This window comes from Neolamprologus multifasciatus, chromosome 10 (assembly GCF_963576455.1).
Source record: "Neolamprologus multifasciatus chromosome 10, fNeoMul1.2, whole genome shotgun sequence".
NCBI lineage: Eukaryota > Metazoa > Chordata > Actinopteri > Cichliformes > Cichlidae > Neolamprologus > Neolamprologus multifasciatus.
In genome coordinates, this window is record NC_140448.1 from 1139877 (window position 1) to 1154442 (window position 14566).

Below are 14566 nucleotides of genomic sequence, written 5' to 3' on the forward strand. Positions count from 1 at the left end.
TAGTAACTACCTAAAAAGAATTATGTCCGTGGAACGCACATATGGCACATATGCACTATCATCACTGTAGCTAAATCTATTTATTTATTCATTGCTAAAAAGAATGGCAAATTATTGCTGCTTTGTCTTTTGACAAATTTACATTTTTATGTTTTTGCTTGTTTCTTCACTTTTTTCTGACACACTTGCATTGTGTACCTGACCTGTACTACTGCACTTGCTGTCTTGAAACATCTTCGCCCCTTTCTTCTTTCATACAAATGTGTGTCTGTCTTTGCATATGACTGGCCACATGGTGCTCCCATTAAAATAAAGTCCTATCCCTACCTGCATGGATTTTTTGCAGGGCTGGAGATTTGCCCATTAATAACTGATATATGTATGTTTGAGCCCCTTGCCCTAGATGTTTTTGGGGAATGTAGCACTTAAAACAATATGCTAACCTAATTTCATTTTTGGAGGTACACGCGTGCATGAAATATCCATGGTCATAGAGGCCAGTTAAAAAAAAAAAATAAAACAACTTCTCTAGGGAGTTTAAGAAGGGCAGCAAGTAGCAGAAGAAGCAGAGTGAACTGGAGCAGTTTTTGTGTCATAAATGACACAAAAACTGCACATAATACAGTTATGTGCTGTAGATAGTATCAGGCTTTATGAATCCATAAAACCCAACATTATCTACTGCCTATTTTTGAACCTGTGGAATATCCAGGCATAAAATAAGGTATTTTGGTGTGCACTTTATGAATAATCTCCCCGCTATCTCTCTCCTTTCACACTTCCCATTTCCAAAAGAAGCAAGAAATAAACATCTACATCTACTATCTACACCTGGTATTACAGCATGAGAGGAGAATACATCATCATATTGTTAGTTACTGAGTTCATAAATTAAGACTTTAGCTTCTGTGTGTATGTTGACTCGCATACTCACATTCTAAAATAAGTTATTGTGCATGAAGACTAAATATCTCATGTGGAGTAGTTTGCATTAAAACCATGCAAACTTTTTCATGGCTATAATATTGAGTTAAATGTGATTAGGCATTTTCCTACTCCTCTTTGAGTAGGAAATTGGAAAAATCCTCCTCAGTATCTCACTCTTTTCTTTCCACTAGGTGGAAACTCTGTTTTTAGAAAATAAAAGAGGACTAAAAGTTAGAACACAATCACTTTCCACCTTTGACTTGAACTCCTGTATACAATCACAATTAATGTCTTTTAATAAGACTCATATTTCTGACTTCCTTTCTACTTTGTCCTTTGTTCCTTTCATTGTACTCAAAGCCGCAGCACTCCCACTGGTAAAATATGAGTGCACAGTTTCTCATGGGTTTGAATTTGGGAGGCAGTGTAAGCAGAGCTTGTTGACTGCTAAGCAAAGAGAATGAATACTAAGTTGTTTAAAATTCAGATGGTGAGGATTTTTGCTAAATGCTGTAAACCACTGAAAAAAAGTCAAATCAAAGTCCTTGTGTGTTTTTTGTGTGCCAGAATCAGTGTCAGAACCTGCCTTCAGGTTAGATTAGGAAACAGACAATTTTCAACTGTGAATATGATTAATTTTTCTTTCTTTTTTTTTTTTTTTTACATTGAAATAGTGTTAGCAGATCATTAATGACTTGTTTAGCCAGCAGTTCTGTACTTTCGTTAAAACCTTTTCAAGACAAATTAGGTTAGAGATGCAGGGGCAAAAAGTGAAAAGAAGATAAACAATGTTATTAATTTATAATACTAGTACATCAATGTATGCTATTGTTCAGCCTATTCCTGCTATTGGCTGGGTGACATGATGATATGATAATATGTGATACAGATGACCTTCCAAAGCTTAAGCTGTCTGCCCTTTGTGGTTGCTTGACTTGTGGTCTTATAGTAGTAGTTGGCAGACAATGAAACAAATACAGGTACAGAATTTTGTATGTTATATTAAAGTAATATTTATTTGTCCAAGTGACAACATTTTAAAGAATCAGCCTCATACAAACTGTCTTTTGTACAAGACTGTAAACAATAGTTGCTGTAAATATGGATATTTTAAAATAGAAATCTGTAGGGATTGATTCTTGTAGCCAGTTTGAAGCGACAGCCTAACAGATGTGAGTGTGACTGGTTGTCTGTTTCTCCCTATGGGAGAGCCTCTTGATCTCCATTATATGCTAGGATTAAGATAGGTTAAAAGCAAAAAAAAAAATACATGTGTTGAAAAGTGTGTTAAACACAACCGTTTTTTTTTCCCGTTTGGCCTAATGCATGTAAATGTACTCATATTAATTTAGTACTTTTATAGTTTGAGTCCTCTAAGTAGATAATACTACCCACTCACGCATGTATTCATAAAATTCTTGGCTGTAAATTACTTTAATTGCTTGAGGGGAAGCTACAGTGGAAGCGTGTCTTTCATGCTGTTTTTGAGGATTCTTTAGAAAAGTTTAGTCATATGTCTGCACTAGAATCTGGTTGAGGAAGTTTACTTTCTGTGGCCATTATTGATTAAACCCATACTTTAAAATTAGTGCATCATATTAAATCAATGCTACAAGGGTTTTTATTGTATGTTTTCTGTGTACATTGCATAAAAAATGTGCATTTTATTTGATTATACACTGTGCCATATATGCGCCAACACTGAAGAACATGCACCCCCATGCTTTTCTATTGCTCTTTTCCTCTATAGTGCCATAAATGCCCCAAGGATGCCATTGACCCTACTGCTGCCACTGAAGTGGAAGTGACTGATGGTGCAACAAAAACTGTGACAGCGTAAATGGAGCTGATTCATTCAGTTGCAAAGCAGTGAGCTCCTGTTACACTGCCACCATTCAAAACAGTTAAAATGTTGAATTTCCATCTCTAGTGTGCAGAACTGAGGCTACTGAAAGTTAAAACTCCCAACTCACATGATGGACAATTGGCAGCCCAAAGCAGTTTGCACATTTTCTTTTTTTAACCATTAAGACACTTACGTCATATGGCTCTGGCCTTTGTACATTCTCAGCAGGATTGAAACACCTATTATGAAAATACAGCAGATGTGTCATTCCGTGGAAACATTCAAACATCAGTCATCAGCTCCTGTATCAAAGCAGTATTCTTTGACTGCGGAAAGCATTTGGTTGTAATTGCAACCGACCACAACGATCCAGTTTCAGCCCATTATTTCAATCAGTTTTGAATATCACAAAGTGTGTGGGTAGATCAACAAAAGAAACCTGACGCTGCTCAGTAAGTGCATTTGCATATTGAAAATAAGTCTTGTTCTAAGCTTACATAATTTCTGAGAACATAATTGCTATTCCAATTTCAGCATGTCACATCAGAATATTACTGCACAATTACATGATGAAATGGACATTAGAAATTGTGTTTCTAGTTTTTTTTCTATGTTTCTATGTTATGACTGGTTGCCTGTCTCTCTGTATGGGAGACCTCTCTACTACTTTTTAAAAGTAATACAGTGATTCTTAAAAAATTAATAAAAAAAACACCACATATTGTGTCTATTGAACTTGCTTACTATTATTAGTGTATAATCTAAAAGTAATCCTATTAAATTAAGCTGCACAATCCCCTCTCTCTACACTGAGTCATACCAGAAGTTCAGCTTTTATGAGCATCAGCACATTTTTGAATCATAAATGTAGCATGCAATAGAGTACACGCTTTTAGTTCAAAGAAACAGGGAAAAAATGAATTAATAAATACAAATTTGTCATTTAAAAAAAATAAGTCTATACATAGTGGGGAGGGGTTGATCATATAAATTATGTTTTTGTGATTTCCATGAGTACCCCCTCATGGAAATCACTGAATCTTAAAAATAACCCTACTTTCAGTGTTGTTTTTGTTCTTTCACAGGTGTGCACTGGGGGATGTTGTCACACACACAGCATGGCTTAATCGGTCAAGTATACTGTATGCTGGAGAAGACAAGTGGTCGATTGATCCCAGAGTGAGTTTGGTGACTCTTAATCAAGAGGAGTTCACAATCAAGATTGAAAATGTAGACATGACAGATGAAGGACAGTATGTGTGTGCAATCCAGACAAGCAGTCGACCAAGAACCACCTCAGTTCACATCCTCGTCCAAGGTAATGACGCCAAGATAAAGACAGCTACAGCTGCTGATATGATACTAAATTTAACAATGAGTCCTATGTGAAGTAAATTGTTGTTTTTTTCCGAATGTGCTACAAGCAATGAGTCTCTGGTAATCATAAAAAAAAATTCCTGAACTTATACAGACACCATAACTTATGCCTGCTGCAAATTAGTTTTTTTGTTCATGACTATTGCAATTTTAAGCCATTCTTCCTTGAATGTGACTTCAAGCTAAGATATTTTTAGAACCTCTTGCACACATCCATTTTTTTTTTGTTTTCTTCTTGTTTTGCTAGTATACTTTCTATGACTTCTATCTAAAGCACCAGCATAGCAGAGCTGAAGTGGGAAAAAAACATATAGAGTCAAAACAGGCCTTCAGTGCCTCTCTTAAATCTCATTTTCTCATTCATCGCTCCACTGGAGCATTGAGATGCCAAATGCCTTGCTCAAGGAATGAGAGAGGAGTGTGTTTCTCATCCGCTATATTAGGTAAGGTTAATGGGGAATACCAGGTGTTAAGATGCTTAGGTTATAATGATGTGTGGAGTTGTGATAGTCTCCTAATGGAATTCAGAACACATTGAGGTGCATTGGATTGTATACACACAGTGCAATGGGGCAGTTTAGAGCTATTTGATATGCAGATACGTAGCATGCACACACACACACACACATACATATATATATATATATATACACACACACACACACACACACACACATACACACACACACACACACACACAGAGAGAGATAGACAGTGAGTTTATGTCATATACTGTATAACAGTGTCTCTGTCACAGGGATTGCAATATAATTTTTTTTTCCATGAGTGGCATTGGTGCTGTCAGTACTGAATTTTAAATATTCTACCACCACTGATAGTACCATACTTGATAGTGAAGTTTTCTCATAACAAGCTCAAATTACTATGTTCTGTGTTTTCATACAAATAAATAATTTTTATCTAAAAATGCAACGGCTAAAACCTGTTAAGCACATTATGTAAAAACATTCTTGATTCTCTTCTCGATGCATACTCAATCATCTGGACGTAGTGCTCATTACTCATCAAGGTGACTTCTTCATTCTCAGCTGACTGCAGGTTTTCCCAATCTCATAAACAGTACTGCTAGCACTACTAGCTAACAATAGGTCGTGAAGTGAACTTCATGATCATTAATATACACATTGTCATGACCATTGGCAAATAGCCACTGAGTACCATTCATCAAGAGTTTGTGAATGACTGCAATCACAGCATTGATGAAAGATGTAGCCCCCTCCTCGTTTCAGTGATGGTTTTTCATTTATCACGTAAATGGCCTCTTTGACTCCCCACTCAAACCAACGTTGAGGATGTGTGCATCCTCATCTTTGACAGAGTGGCTACTGGCCTGTATGTTTAAACAGACTGCATAGTCCTGGACTTACAAGTTAGCTCTTCTGTGTTGTGCCATTGTTGATTCTTGTCATTAAATAACAGGCTATAGAAGTTATAGAAGCAATAATACAAGTCAATGATAAAAACTATATCCTCAGCATTCTTAATGTGAACGTATATAGATAAGTATTTGCTGAGTACATTAAAAACTCAGAAGATTATTCAAATGATTTACTTTCCGATGTTAATCTGCTGTACAGCATTAATTTCAAGTTATCACATTAAAGCATGTCATATTCTTATGTAACCTGAAATTAAATGAGTATTTTGACCACACACTCAGACAAGCAAGGACACATAATTAACTAAACTAAAAACTCCAACAAAAGCAAAGAATATCTGTCTTACTGTGACAATGATCAACACATGATTTGAAACAAGGATTACTGGATGCAATAACAAGACATGGTAGCATGTTAGCATTTTAAAGTGAATGAAAATTTCAGTGGGTTAGAGATTAGTCACAGTAAGAGAAGGATCTATATAATGAGATAAACAGAAGACAGAACAATGTCACAAAAAATCAAAGCATTTTGGTCCCATGTAACTCTCTACTGCAAGGCAGTCCACAAATCTGGATACTTATCATCCTTAGATACACAGGCTGAAGAATCAAATTTATCTCTTAAGGTTAGACCACAAACCAAAAACTGGCCCAATAAGAAGCAGAAGCTCTGGAGCAGAGGATGCCTCAGGACAGCAGGTGACACAGGGAGTTCAATATATATAAACTGAATAATCATTACCTTCCCTTATTACATGATTACTTAAACAGTATTTGAATGATCTCCCCTAAACAACATCTCTGTCATGTCCAATGAGAAAGCAAAGTGAGGCAATGAATAATGACATAATAATTATATCTCACGTCCACTATAATTTCTTACATTTTTTGTTGGCCTTTTGGATAGGGAAAGTGAAGACAGGAAAGCAGGAAGAGAAAGACATGCAGCAAAGGGGCACGCGTCAGACCTGAACCTGGACCTACTGCTCTCCAGCCATACACCATATGGTCGCCTGCTGCTTGAGCTAAACTGACACCCTTAATAATTGTAATTAATAACTATGTGTGTTGTTTCTTACTAATGCACAGTCAATGTAGCAAGCAGGTCAGGTCAAAGGGGCAAGAATGACATGATACACATGCTTGGAAGCTTTGGGTATCTTGTCTTAGAGCACTTGGACTTGTGGGAGTGTGCAGTTGACTACAGAGGTCAAAACAATGAAAAAAACAAATAGAATTCTAACAATTATAACTGGCTCTCCTTTTCTCTTTATGAATATTATATCATTGGAAGCACTTCCTATTACAGCGCTGTACACTGATAATTTTCATTTCCATCAAATGACGTGGCATCCTTGTGTTCCTAACACACAGTCCATATCAGTATAGATGGATATGACTATTTTGATGTGATCTGATCTTTTCTGAGTGTTCCCTGAATTTCTTTGTGCAGTGTACATACAGGTTTAAATACACACATACATCCTCACTAGTATCTGGTTAAATGTCCCTAAGCTAAGATTTTTGGTAGCCTCTGCTTCTGGCATAGTGGCAGTTCAAGTTCATATAAATTAGTTGTTTCCTATTGTGGACCTTTCTTTTCCTCGTAGACCACAAATTTCAGTGGGGCTGAAGTTGGCTTTGCAAAGGTCATTTCAGAAAGATAACCTTCTTTATCCCGCCCAAAACCAGTTTTGATGTGTGTTCAGGATCATTGTAATGTTTGAATACCCAGTTGCATCCAAGTTTCAACCATCTAGGTGTTGATTTGAGGTAAAATTTGGAAGAAGTCCTCCTTCATTGGTCTTGTCCATGTGGGCAGGTGGAAAATTCAGTTGAACTCTAAGGTGCTGATTTTGTCAGCATCAATTATTAAGATTTACCTGAATATGAGTTTAAATTTGACACTTTTTCAATTAGAAAAAATCCAAAATAAATGTAAAATGAACCCAGTTTCAATACAGATGTATCCCGTACAGTCATTCGATTATGGAAAAAGAACAGTTCAAAGAAACAAATAAAAACCAAAAATTCAATTTTCAAATGGTCAACCGTATTGAACGCTGCACTAAGGTATACCAGAACAAGCACAGAGTCCACTGTTAGAGCTCAGAAGAAGATCATTTATAACCTTCACTAAAGCTTCTTAATGCATTCTCAATCATCCAGGTAAGTAAATCTCCAAAGGTTGATTCTTTTCATCTGGATGTAGCGTTTTCAGTGGGAGAAAAGTTTCGTCACTCATCCAAGTGACTTCTTTAGTCTCAGCTGACTGCAGGTTTCCCCAATCTTATAAACAGTACATTTGCAAAATGACTGAAACCAGACCACTGAAGGAACAATGGGCTTGGAGGTTACCTTCATCATAATTATGCAAATTCTCATGACCATTGATCAACGACCACCGATCATAGATATGGTAAATGGACTGGTTCTTATATAGCACTTATAGGTTGGCTCAACAGAGCTCTGACTTTCTGTAAGCCTGGCTACAGTGCTGAAGAGAAAACTAGGGCTGTCCTTATTTTCTTCAATGAGCTACAGTATCCAGAGTTTTAAGCAGTGAAGAAGTAGTGCTTTTTGTCTTGGATCTCTCCCATGCAGACCATTTTGCCCAGTCTTTTTCTTATGGTGAAGTCATGAACACTGACCTTAACTGAGACAATTGAGGCCTAGAAGTCTTTGGATGTTGTTCTGGGGTCTTTTGTGACCTCTTGGATGAGTTGTTGCTGTGCTCTTGGGCTAATAAAGCAACAATCACTTTTTTTCCCCACACATGGCTATGTAGGCCCTCATTGAAGCCCCTTTTCCATTAATATCTACTTGAATCAACTCGCCACGGATCACCACGACTCTACTCGGATTCACTGTCAAAGCAAGAACATACCTGCTGACATGCAGTCTGGCAATGTCACATTTTTGCACCTGTTTGGGTCACTTGGAACCCTGGGTGAACAGATACTAAAAAAATACCTGGTACCAGGTATTTGGTGGCAAACTGTGCCGAGTCGATCCAAGTAGGGACTAATGGAAAAGGGGCTTTAGAAACTGCATTTTCTGTTTACTTGGGTTATCTTTGTCTAATATTTACATTTGACCATCTGAAATGTTTAAGTATGACAAAAATACAAATAAATAGAAAATCAGTAAGAGGTAAACAGTTTTTCATACCATTAGAAATTTCTGACCACAACTGTATATTTATTTTCTCATTTCCTCATAAATCAGCTTTAAGCTTTTAACTTTGGGAAAAACCAAAACTTGGATATATTCTTAACTCACTGTTGTCTTGGCAACAGCAAAAGCAGGAGAAATTTTTCATTGTGGCAGCTGAGAAAAACATTAACAGTAAAGGTCAGTCCCACTACAGTGTGTGGAGTTATTGTAGCTGTTGCTTCTGCTGTCACTCCCTAAAGTAACAACATAGGGAAGGAAAGTAATAACTCCCTGAATGCAGGCCATCTTCAAGTTCTCATGTTTTGTAACCTTTAGTATAGAAAAAATAAGTAGTGAATAAGTGAGTAGGTACAGAAAGAGATCATTTTTAAAATAAATTGTCACGGCTGTCAAGGCGAGCCGTGTGGAATTATTTAAGGACCCAAAACGCAGGCACTTCTGAAGTGAGGAGACTTTATTAAGGGAGGTGGAACAAATACACAAGGCAGGGGAGGCGAGATACAGAACGGAGTAACCTAAACTGGGAAAACTAAAAAGCAAACCTGAAGTGATAACCGAATGTGGAGAGGAACAGAGAGACGCAGACAGATGCAGGGAAATTACTCAGGGAGCCGGAGGACATGAACGTAGATGAACCGGCAACAGGCAGAGAACACACAGGGCTTAAATACACACAGCAGTAATCAAGGACATGAGAGACAGGAGGGCAACACACCTGGGAGAAATCAGAGCTGACGGTACAGGGGAAACGTAAACTGAACACACTCACATGAGACAGAGACTTTCAGAATAAAACAGGAAACTCGCAGACACAGAGAACTTGACAAGACACTGAGCTAAACAGACAGATTCACAAGCAGACCGTGTGGCACCATAGACAGACAGAGGGAACACAGAGAAGTGGGAGAAGGCAGGCACAGAACAAAACCCTAACAAATGGCAAACCTTAACAAAGGATAAAACAGAATAAACAAGCACATAGAAAAATATAAGGAAACACAAAACACTGACTCGTCAGACTCAGGACCATGACATAAATGGAAACAAGAAGCACTCTGACAGCTCAGTTTTGGGGCAGCTTTTATTCATAAGAAAATAGTATTGTATTTTGCATATATGCATTTTGTTTTCTTTGTTCTTTAAAAAAGTGCTAAGAAGCTTTTAGTGCTATAAAAATCAGATCAAGGTTGCAATGCAAATATCTACATTGATTATACAAACATATGAGAGTAGGTAAGGGATAATAGGTATTCATTTGTAATAATAACCAGTTACATAACTACACATTAATGAATTCAGCTTACATAGCTTATTATAATACAGTATATTTTTCTGACTACCTTGACAGATCTTATTTGATTTCAAAGAAGTCAGATGTCCAAAGTGATGTAATATTTAAAATCCCCATAAATCATTCTCTAGTTTAATATGTTGCCAGTACAAATAATGGCAAAGTTTTAGATAGCTCCATATAGCATTATTATTACTTTGACCATCAGACCAGTGTATTGGGCTTGTCAGAGGTCAAATGTGGCCTGGCATTTTAAATCTATATGCAGTAATTTCTGTACTTTGACAATACACACTTATAAGGGTTACAGTTTCGAAGTTTTAGGGCTTTAGTCAGTTTTCAACCAGTGAATCATTAAGGAAATCATCTAAAATACTGCACATGGATGTGATGGATGCATCAGAGAACCTTGTGCCTTGCCCAAGGATATTTGGCGTGCAGACTGGAGCAGTCAGGCACTGAACCACCAACCTTCCAATTAGTAGATGACCTCCTGAGCTCTGGCCAACCCTTTGACCTTGAAGACCTTTATGGATGTAAGACAAATTTTAATGAATTGTTAAAACTACCCCACAAAGTTGAATTAGAATTCATTCTAAACTGAAACGTTTAGAATGAATTCTAATTACCTAGTTTATACACAGAATGACACGTTAACAAAAGCATTATCTTCTTGGCAGAGGTAGAAAGGAATAACATTTCAAAGTTGTCTTATAGAAATTGAATATAACATGTTAAATTTGATACCTTTTGATACCACACATTAAATTACTTCGTTTGTATAGTCTCTTAAGGTCCAGTTAAAAGTGATTCTATGTTTGTTAAAGAAAGATTAAATTATAATATAAATTAAATTTAAGCAAAGTCCAAAACACTTGAAAAGGCATTAAAAAGGTACAGAGCATCCCCTTGACAGTAAAATACAGTTCTTTTTAGAGTTGTTACTTTTACGGCATCATCATTATCATCATCATGTCATCCATAATTGCATAGCTGCAAAAATAATGACATTATCAATATCATCGTCTGTGTTTTACATCCACCCTGACAAGAATAAGGGCAGGAAAAACTGAATAAAAATGCTGACGTAGAATATAGTAAATAAGTGAACAAACTTACCCTTGGATTATGTTTCAGTAGATAAACTTGCACTACCCCTCTGCACATAAGAACATAACTAACTTAATAATATTTCCCCTTAATCATATGTGTTAATTTAATAAAAATCATCACCACAATTTATAGCCAAATCTGATTGTTTTTGCATCTTTGGACAAGATTATTGTGATGTTTTTTTTTTTCTGGCCACGTTACGGTAATTGCAGGTCATCATGCCAACCACCCAACTTCCTTTCAAAGCAAAAATCTTGAGATTCCTGGAATTGTTTTTGTAAAATTGTTGTTCTATTTAGTGACATAAATGACATAGTCACCCTTCCAATGTATGATTAGTACTATGATTAGTAATAGGCAGCGTTGGGTAAGTTGCTTTAAATTAGTAACTTAGTTACATTGCTAGTTACTTCTATCAAAAGTAACTCAGTTACTTCAAGTTACTCGTTACTTTCAAAGTAACTAGTTAATAGGTAAAGTAACTTTGGTTTTACTCAGAATTCTCTTGTTAATGTGTTGCTTCCGTAACTGGATACCCGGCAAGACTGCCAGTCTTCTAGCTTGCTTACTTGCCACAAGTGCACTGTGCCACCTACCAATAGAAAGGAAAAGATAATCTGCATATTTCCACGAGAGAAATCCCACGCCTGGACCGTCGTTGACCGCCGCCATGATTCTAGCCTACGTCACAGCGTCACGTGCACTTTTTACATCCAACATGAAAACTGCAGTTGTGGTGCTTTCGATTTTACTCACAACTTGGAAATTCTGCCTTCCGAGTAGGAAGATAACTCCAGACTGCAGACGAGCTGAATACAGGGCTGGCCTGGGACAAAAAATCGGCCCGGGCATTTTAACTAGAGACCGGTGTTGTATTGCTTATAATGTTTGCACTCCGTGCGTTTTGTCCCTTGGGGTTTGCCGTAGATGCAGTGGGGCGGGTATGATTACGGAAGTGGAGGTGTGTTAGGTTGTACCAAACAAGTGGCAATAAATAAGATGGTGGCTCACAAAGCAGTTTGAGAATATGTTCCTTATAAGTTTACGAACAGAATATTACATGGTGTCAGAGTAGTTCGGACTAAACGCCCACTGACAGTGCAAAATGGATCTTCCCGATGCCTGGCGGAGGTTTGTGCAACATGTGAAACTGATGTTTAGCGGCCCGCTAAGCGGCAAGCCCAAGGAGACCCAGTGCATCTATCTTCTTCTGTGGGTAGGAGAAAGAGGCAGAGACATTTATAACACATGGCAGCTGTCTGATGAAGAAGTTAAAAAGCTGACCACCTATCTCGACAGGTTTGAACAGTACCTCATGCCGAAAACGAACACCGTTTATGCCAGATACAAGTTTAATGAAAGACTCCAAGGCGAAGGAGAGTCATTTGAACACTTTGTGACAGGGTTAAAGCTACTCGTCAAGCAGTGTGGCTATGTCAACAGTGATGAAATGGTCCGAGACAGGATTGTCTTTGCAACCAGTTTCCCACAAGTCAGAGAAAAGCTGCTGAGCTAAGGGTCAGATTTGACTCTGGAAAAAGCCATAGACATTGCACGCAAAATAGGAGGGCACCCCACCATAATAAGGTGGGAAAATTGTGTGGAAGATGTGCACGAGCACACAGCCAGAAGGAGCAGTGCCCTGCAAAAGGGAAGAGGTGCAAAAAGTGCAATAAAATGAACCACTTTTCCAAAGCATGCGGTTCAGAAGTACCACATCAACCCAACCCAGTGTACTCTATTAATCCTGACACTCCAAGCGATGAAGTGGAGCTATTCATAGATTCCATAACAAAGTGCAATGAAGGGTAGGCTGATGAGCAGGCTTATGCTGATGTAGAAGTAGGCTCACTGCATCACACTGTGAGTTTTAAGCTTGACACAGGAGCCACTGCTAACGTTATCCCTGCCCGATTGTTCAAGAAGTTTTTCAAGCAGGTCAGCTTGTACCGCCCACACACACACTATCTGGCTATGGAGGAGAAAAACTCAACATCAAAGGCACATGCCAGTTGAAGTGCAGGTGGAAAGGCATTCACAAGATGCTGACTTTTGACATAGTAGAAACTGCAGCACCCCCCATCCTAGGGTTGAGAGCATGCCTAGATCTAAACCTAGTCAAACTGGTCATGTCAGTACAGATCACAAGCATCATGGAGGAGTTTGCTGATGTGTTCAAGGGCATAGGGAAATTCCCAGGAGAATGCGACTTACACATTGACCCAAACGCCATGCCCGCCGTGTGCCCCTACGGAGGATCCCTTTCACACTGTGGGAACGACTGAAATCAAAGTTGGATGACATGGAGAAAAACAGCATAATCGTCAAAGTAAAAGAACCCACAGAATGGGTAAATGGACTGGTGGTCGCAGAGAAACGTAATGGGAAACTCAGAGTGTGCCTTGATCCTCGCAATTTAAACAAAGCCATCAAAAGACCCCATTATCCGCTTCCAACATTGGATGACATCACACCAAAGCTGGCAGGAGCACAGTACTTCAGTGTCATTGATGCTCACTCAGGCTATCCAATTAACCACCAAGTCATCTCTCCTCACCACCTTCAACACGACCTTTGGCAGGTACCGCTTTCTGCGCCTTCTCTTTGGGATAATATCAGCACAGGACATTTTCCAAAGGAAAATCAATGAGACATACGAAGAGCTCAATGGAGTGGCAGCCATCGTGGACGACATCCTCGTGTTTGGCAGGACAAAGGAGGAACATGACGAGAACCTCTGTGCCATCCTTGAGTGCACAAGGGAGCGAGGAGTGCATCTCAATCCAGAGAAATGTGTCATAGGCACCGCAGAAGTGAGTGACTTTGGACACAAACTCACCCGGGAGGGCATCCAGCCAGACCCAAAGAAACTACAGGCCATCAAGGACATGCCACCTCCTGAGAATAAGAATGAACTCGAGACAATTCTTGAAATGGCGAACTACCTGTCCAGATTCACACTACGACTATCAGAAGTGAACGCACCACTGCGTCAGCTGCTCAAGCAAGACTCGGAGTTCGTCTGGGATCAGAATCACGACAGAGTCTTCCAGCAAATGAAGGATCTCATAACCAGAGAACCAGGCCCCATACTGGCATACTGCGACATGACCAAGGAGCTACGCCTACAGGTAGATGCATCAAAGCATGGTTTGGGAGCTGTGTTGATGCAGGACAGACACCCAATAGCATATGCTTCAAAGACACTGACCCCGACAGAGGTTAACTATGCACAGATTGAAAAAGAACTCTTTGCAGTGCTGTTTGGATGCAAGCGTTTCCACACGTACATATACGGCAGAAGAGTCATCGTCGAGTCGGACCACAAGCCGTTGGAGCACATATTAAAGAAGCCAATCTCCATAGCCCCTGCTTGTCTGAAGCGTATGCTGTTACAGCTGCAGAGATACGACATAGAGATTGTGCACCGGCC

At 38.8% G+C, this 14566-nt stretch overlaps 1 protein-coding gene across 10 annotated transcripts in view; it reads left to right on the forward strand.

Moving 5' to 3' along the window:
- The window catches only part of ntm (neurotrimin), a 384314-nt gene that overhangs the window by 342182 nt on the left and 27566 nt on the right, over window positions 1–14566 (forward strand). For 8 of the 10 annotated variants that reach the window (XR_014876329.1, XM_085173860.1, XM_085173854.1 and 5 more), the window contains one exon: window positions 3859–4091. Coding sequence is in view for 8 of the 10 variants with exons in the window: in XM_085173854.1 (XP_085029980.1) it covers window positions 3859–4091 (233 nt within the window). In the remaining 2 variants the exon portion in view is untranslated. Of the gene's footprint in view, window positions 1–2707; window positions 2797–3858; window positions 4092–14566 lie in introns of those variants that run through there. The other 2 variants (XM_085173855.1, XM_085173861.1) reach the window with 2 other exon arrangements.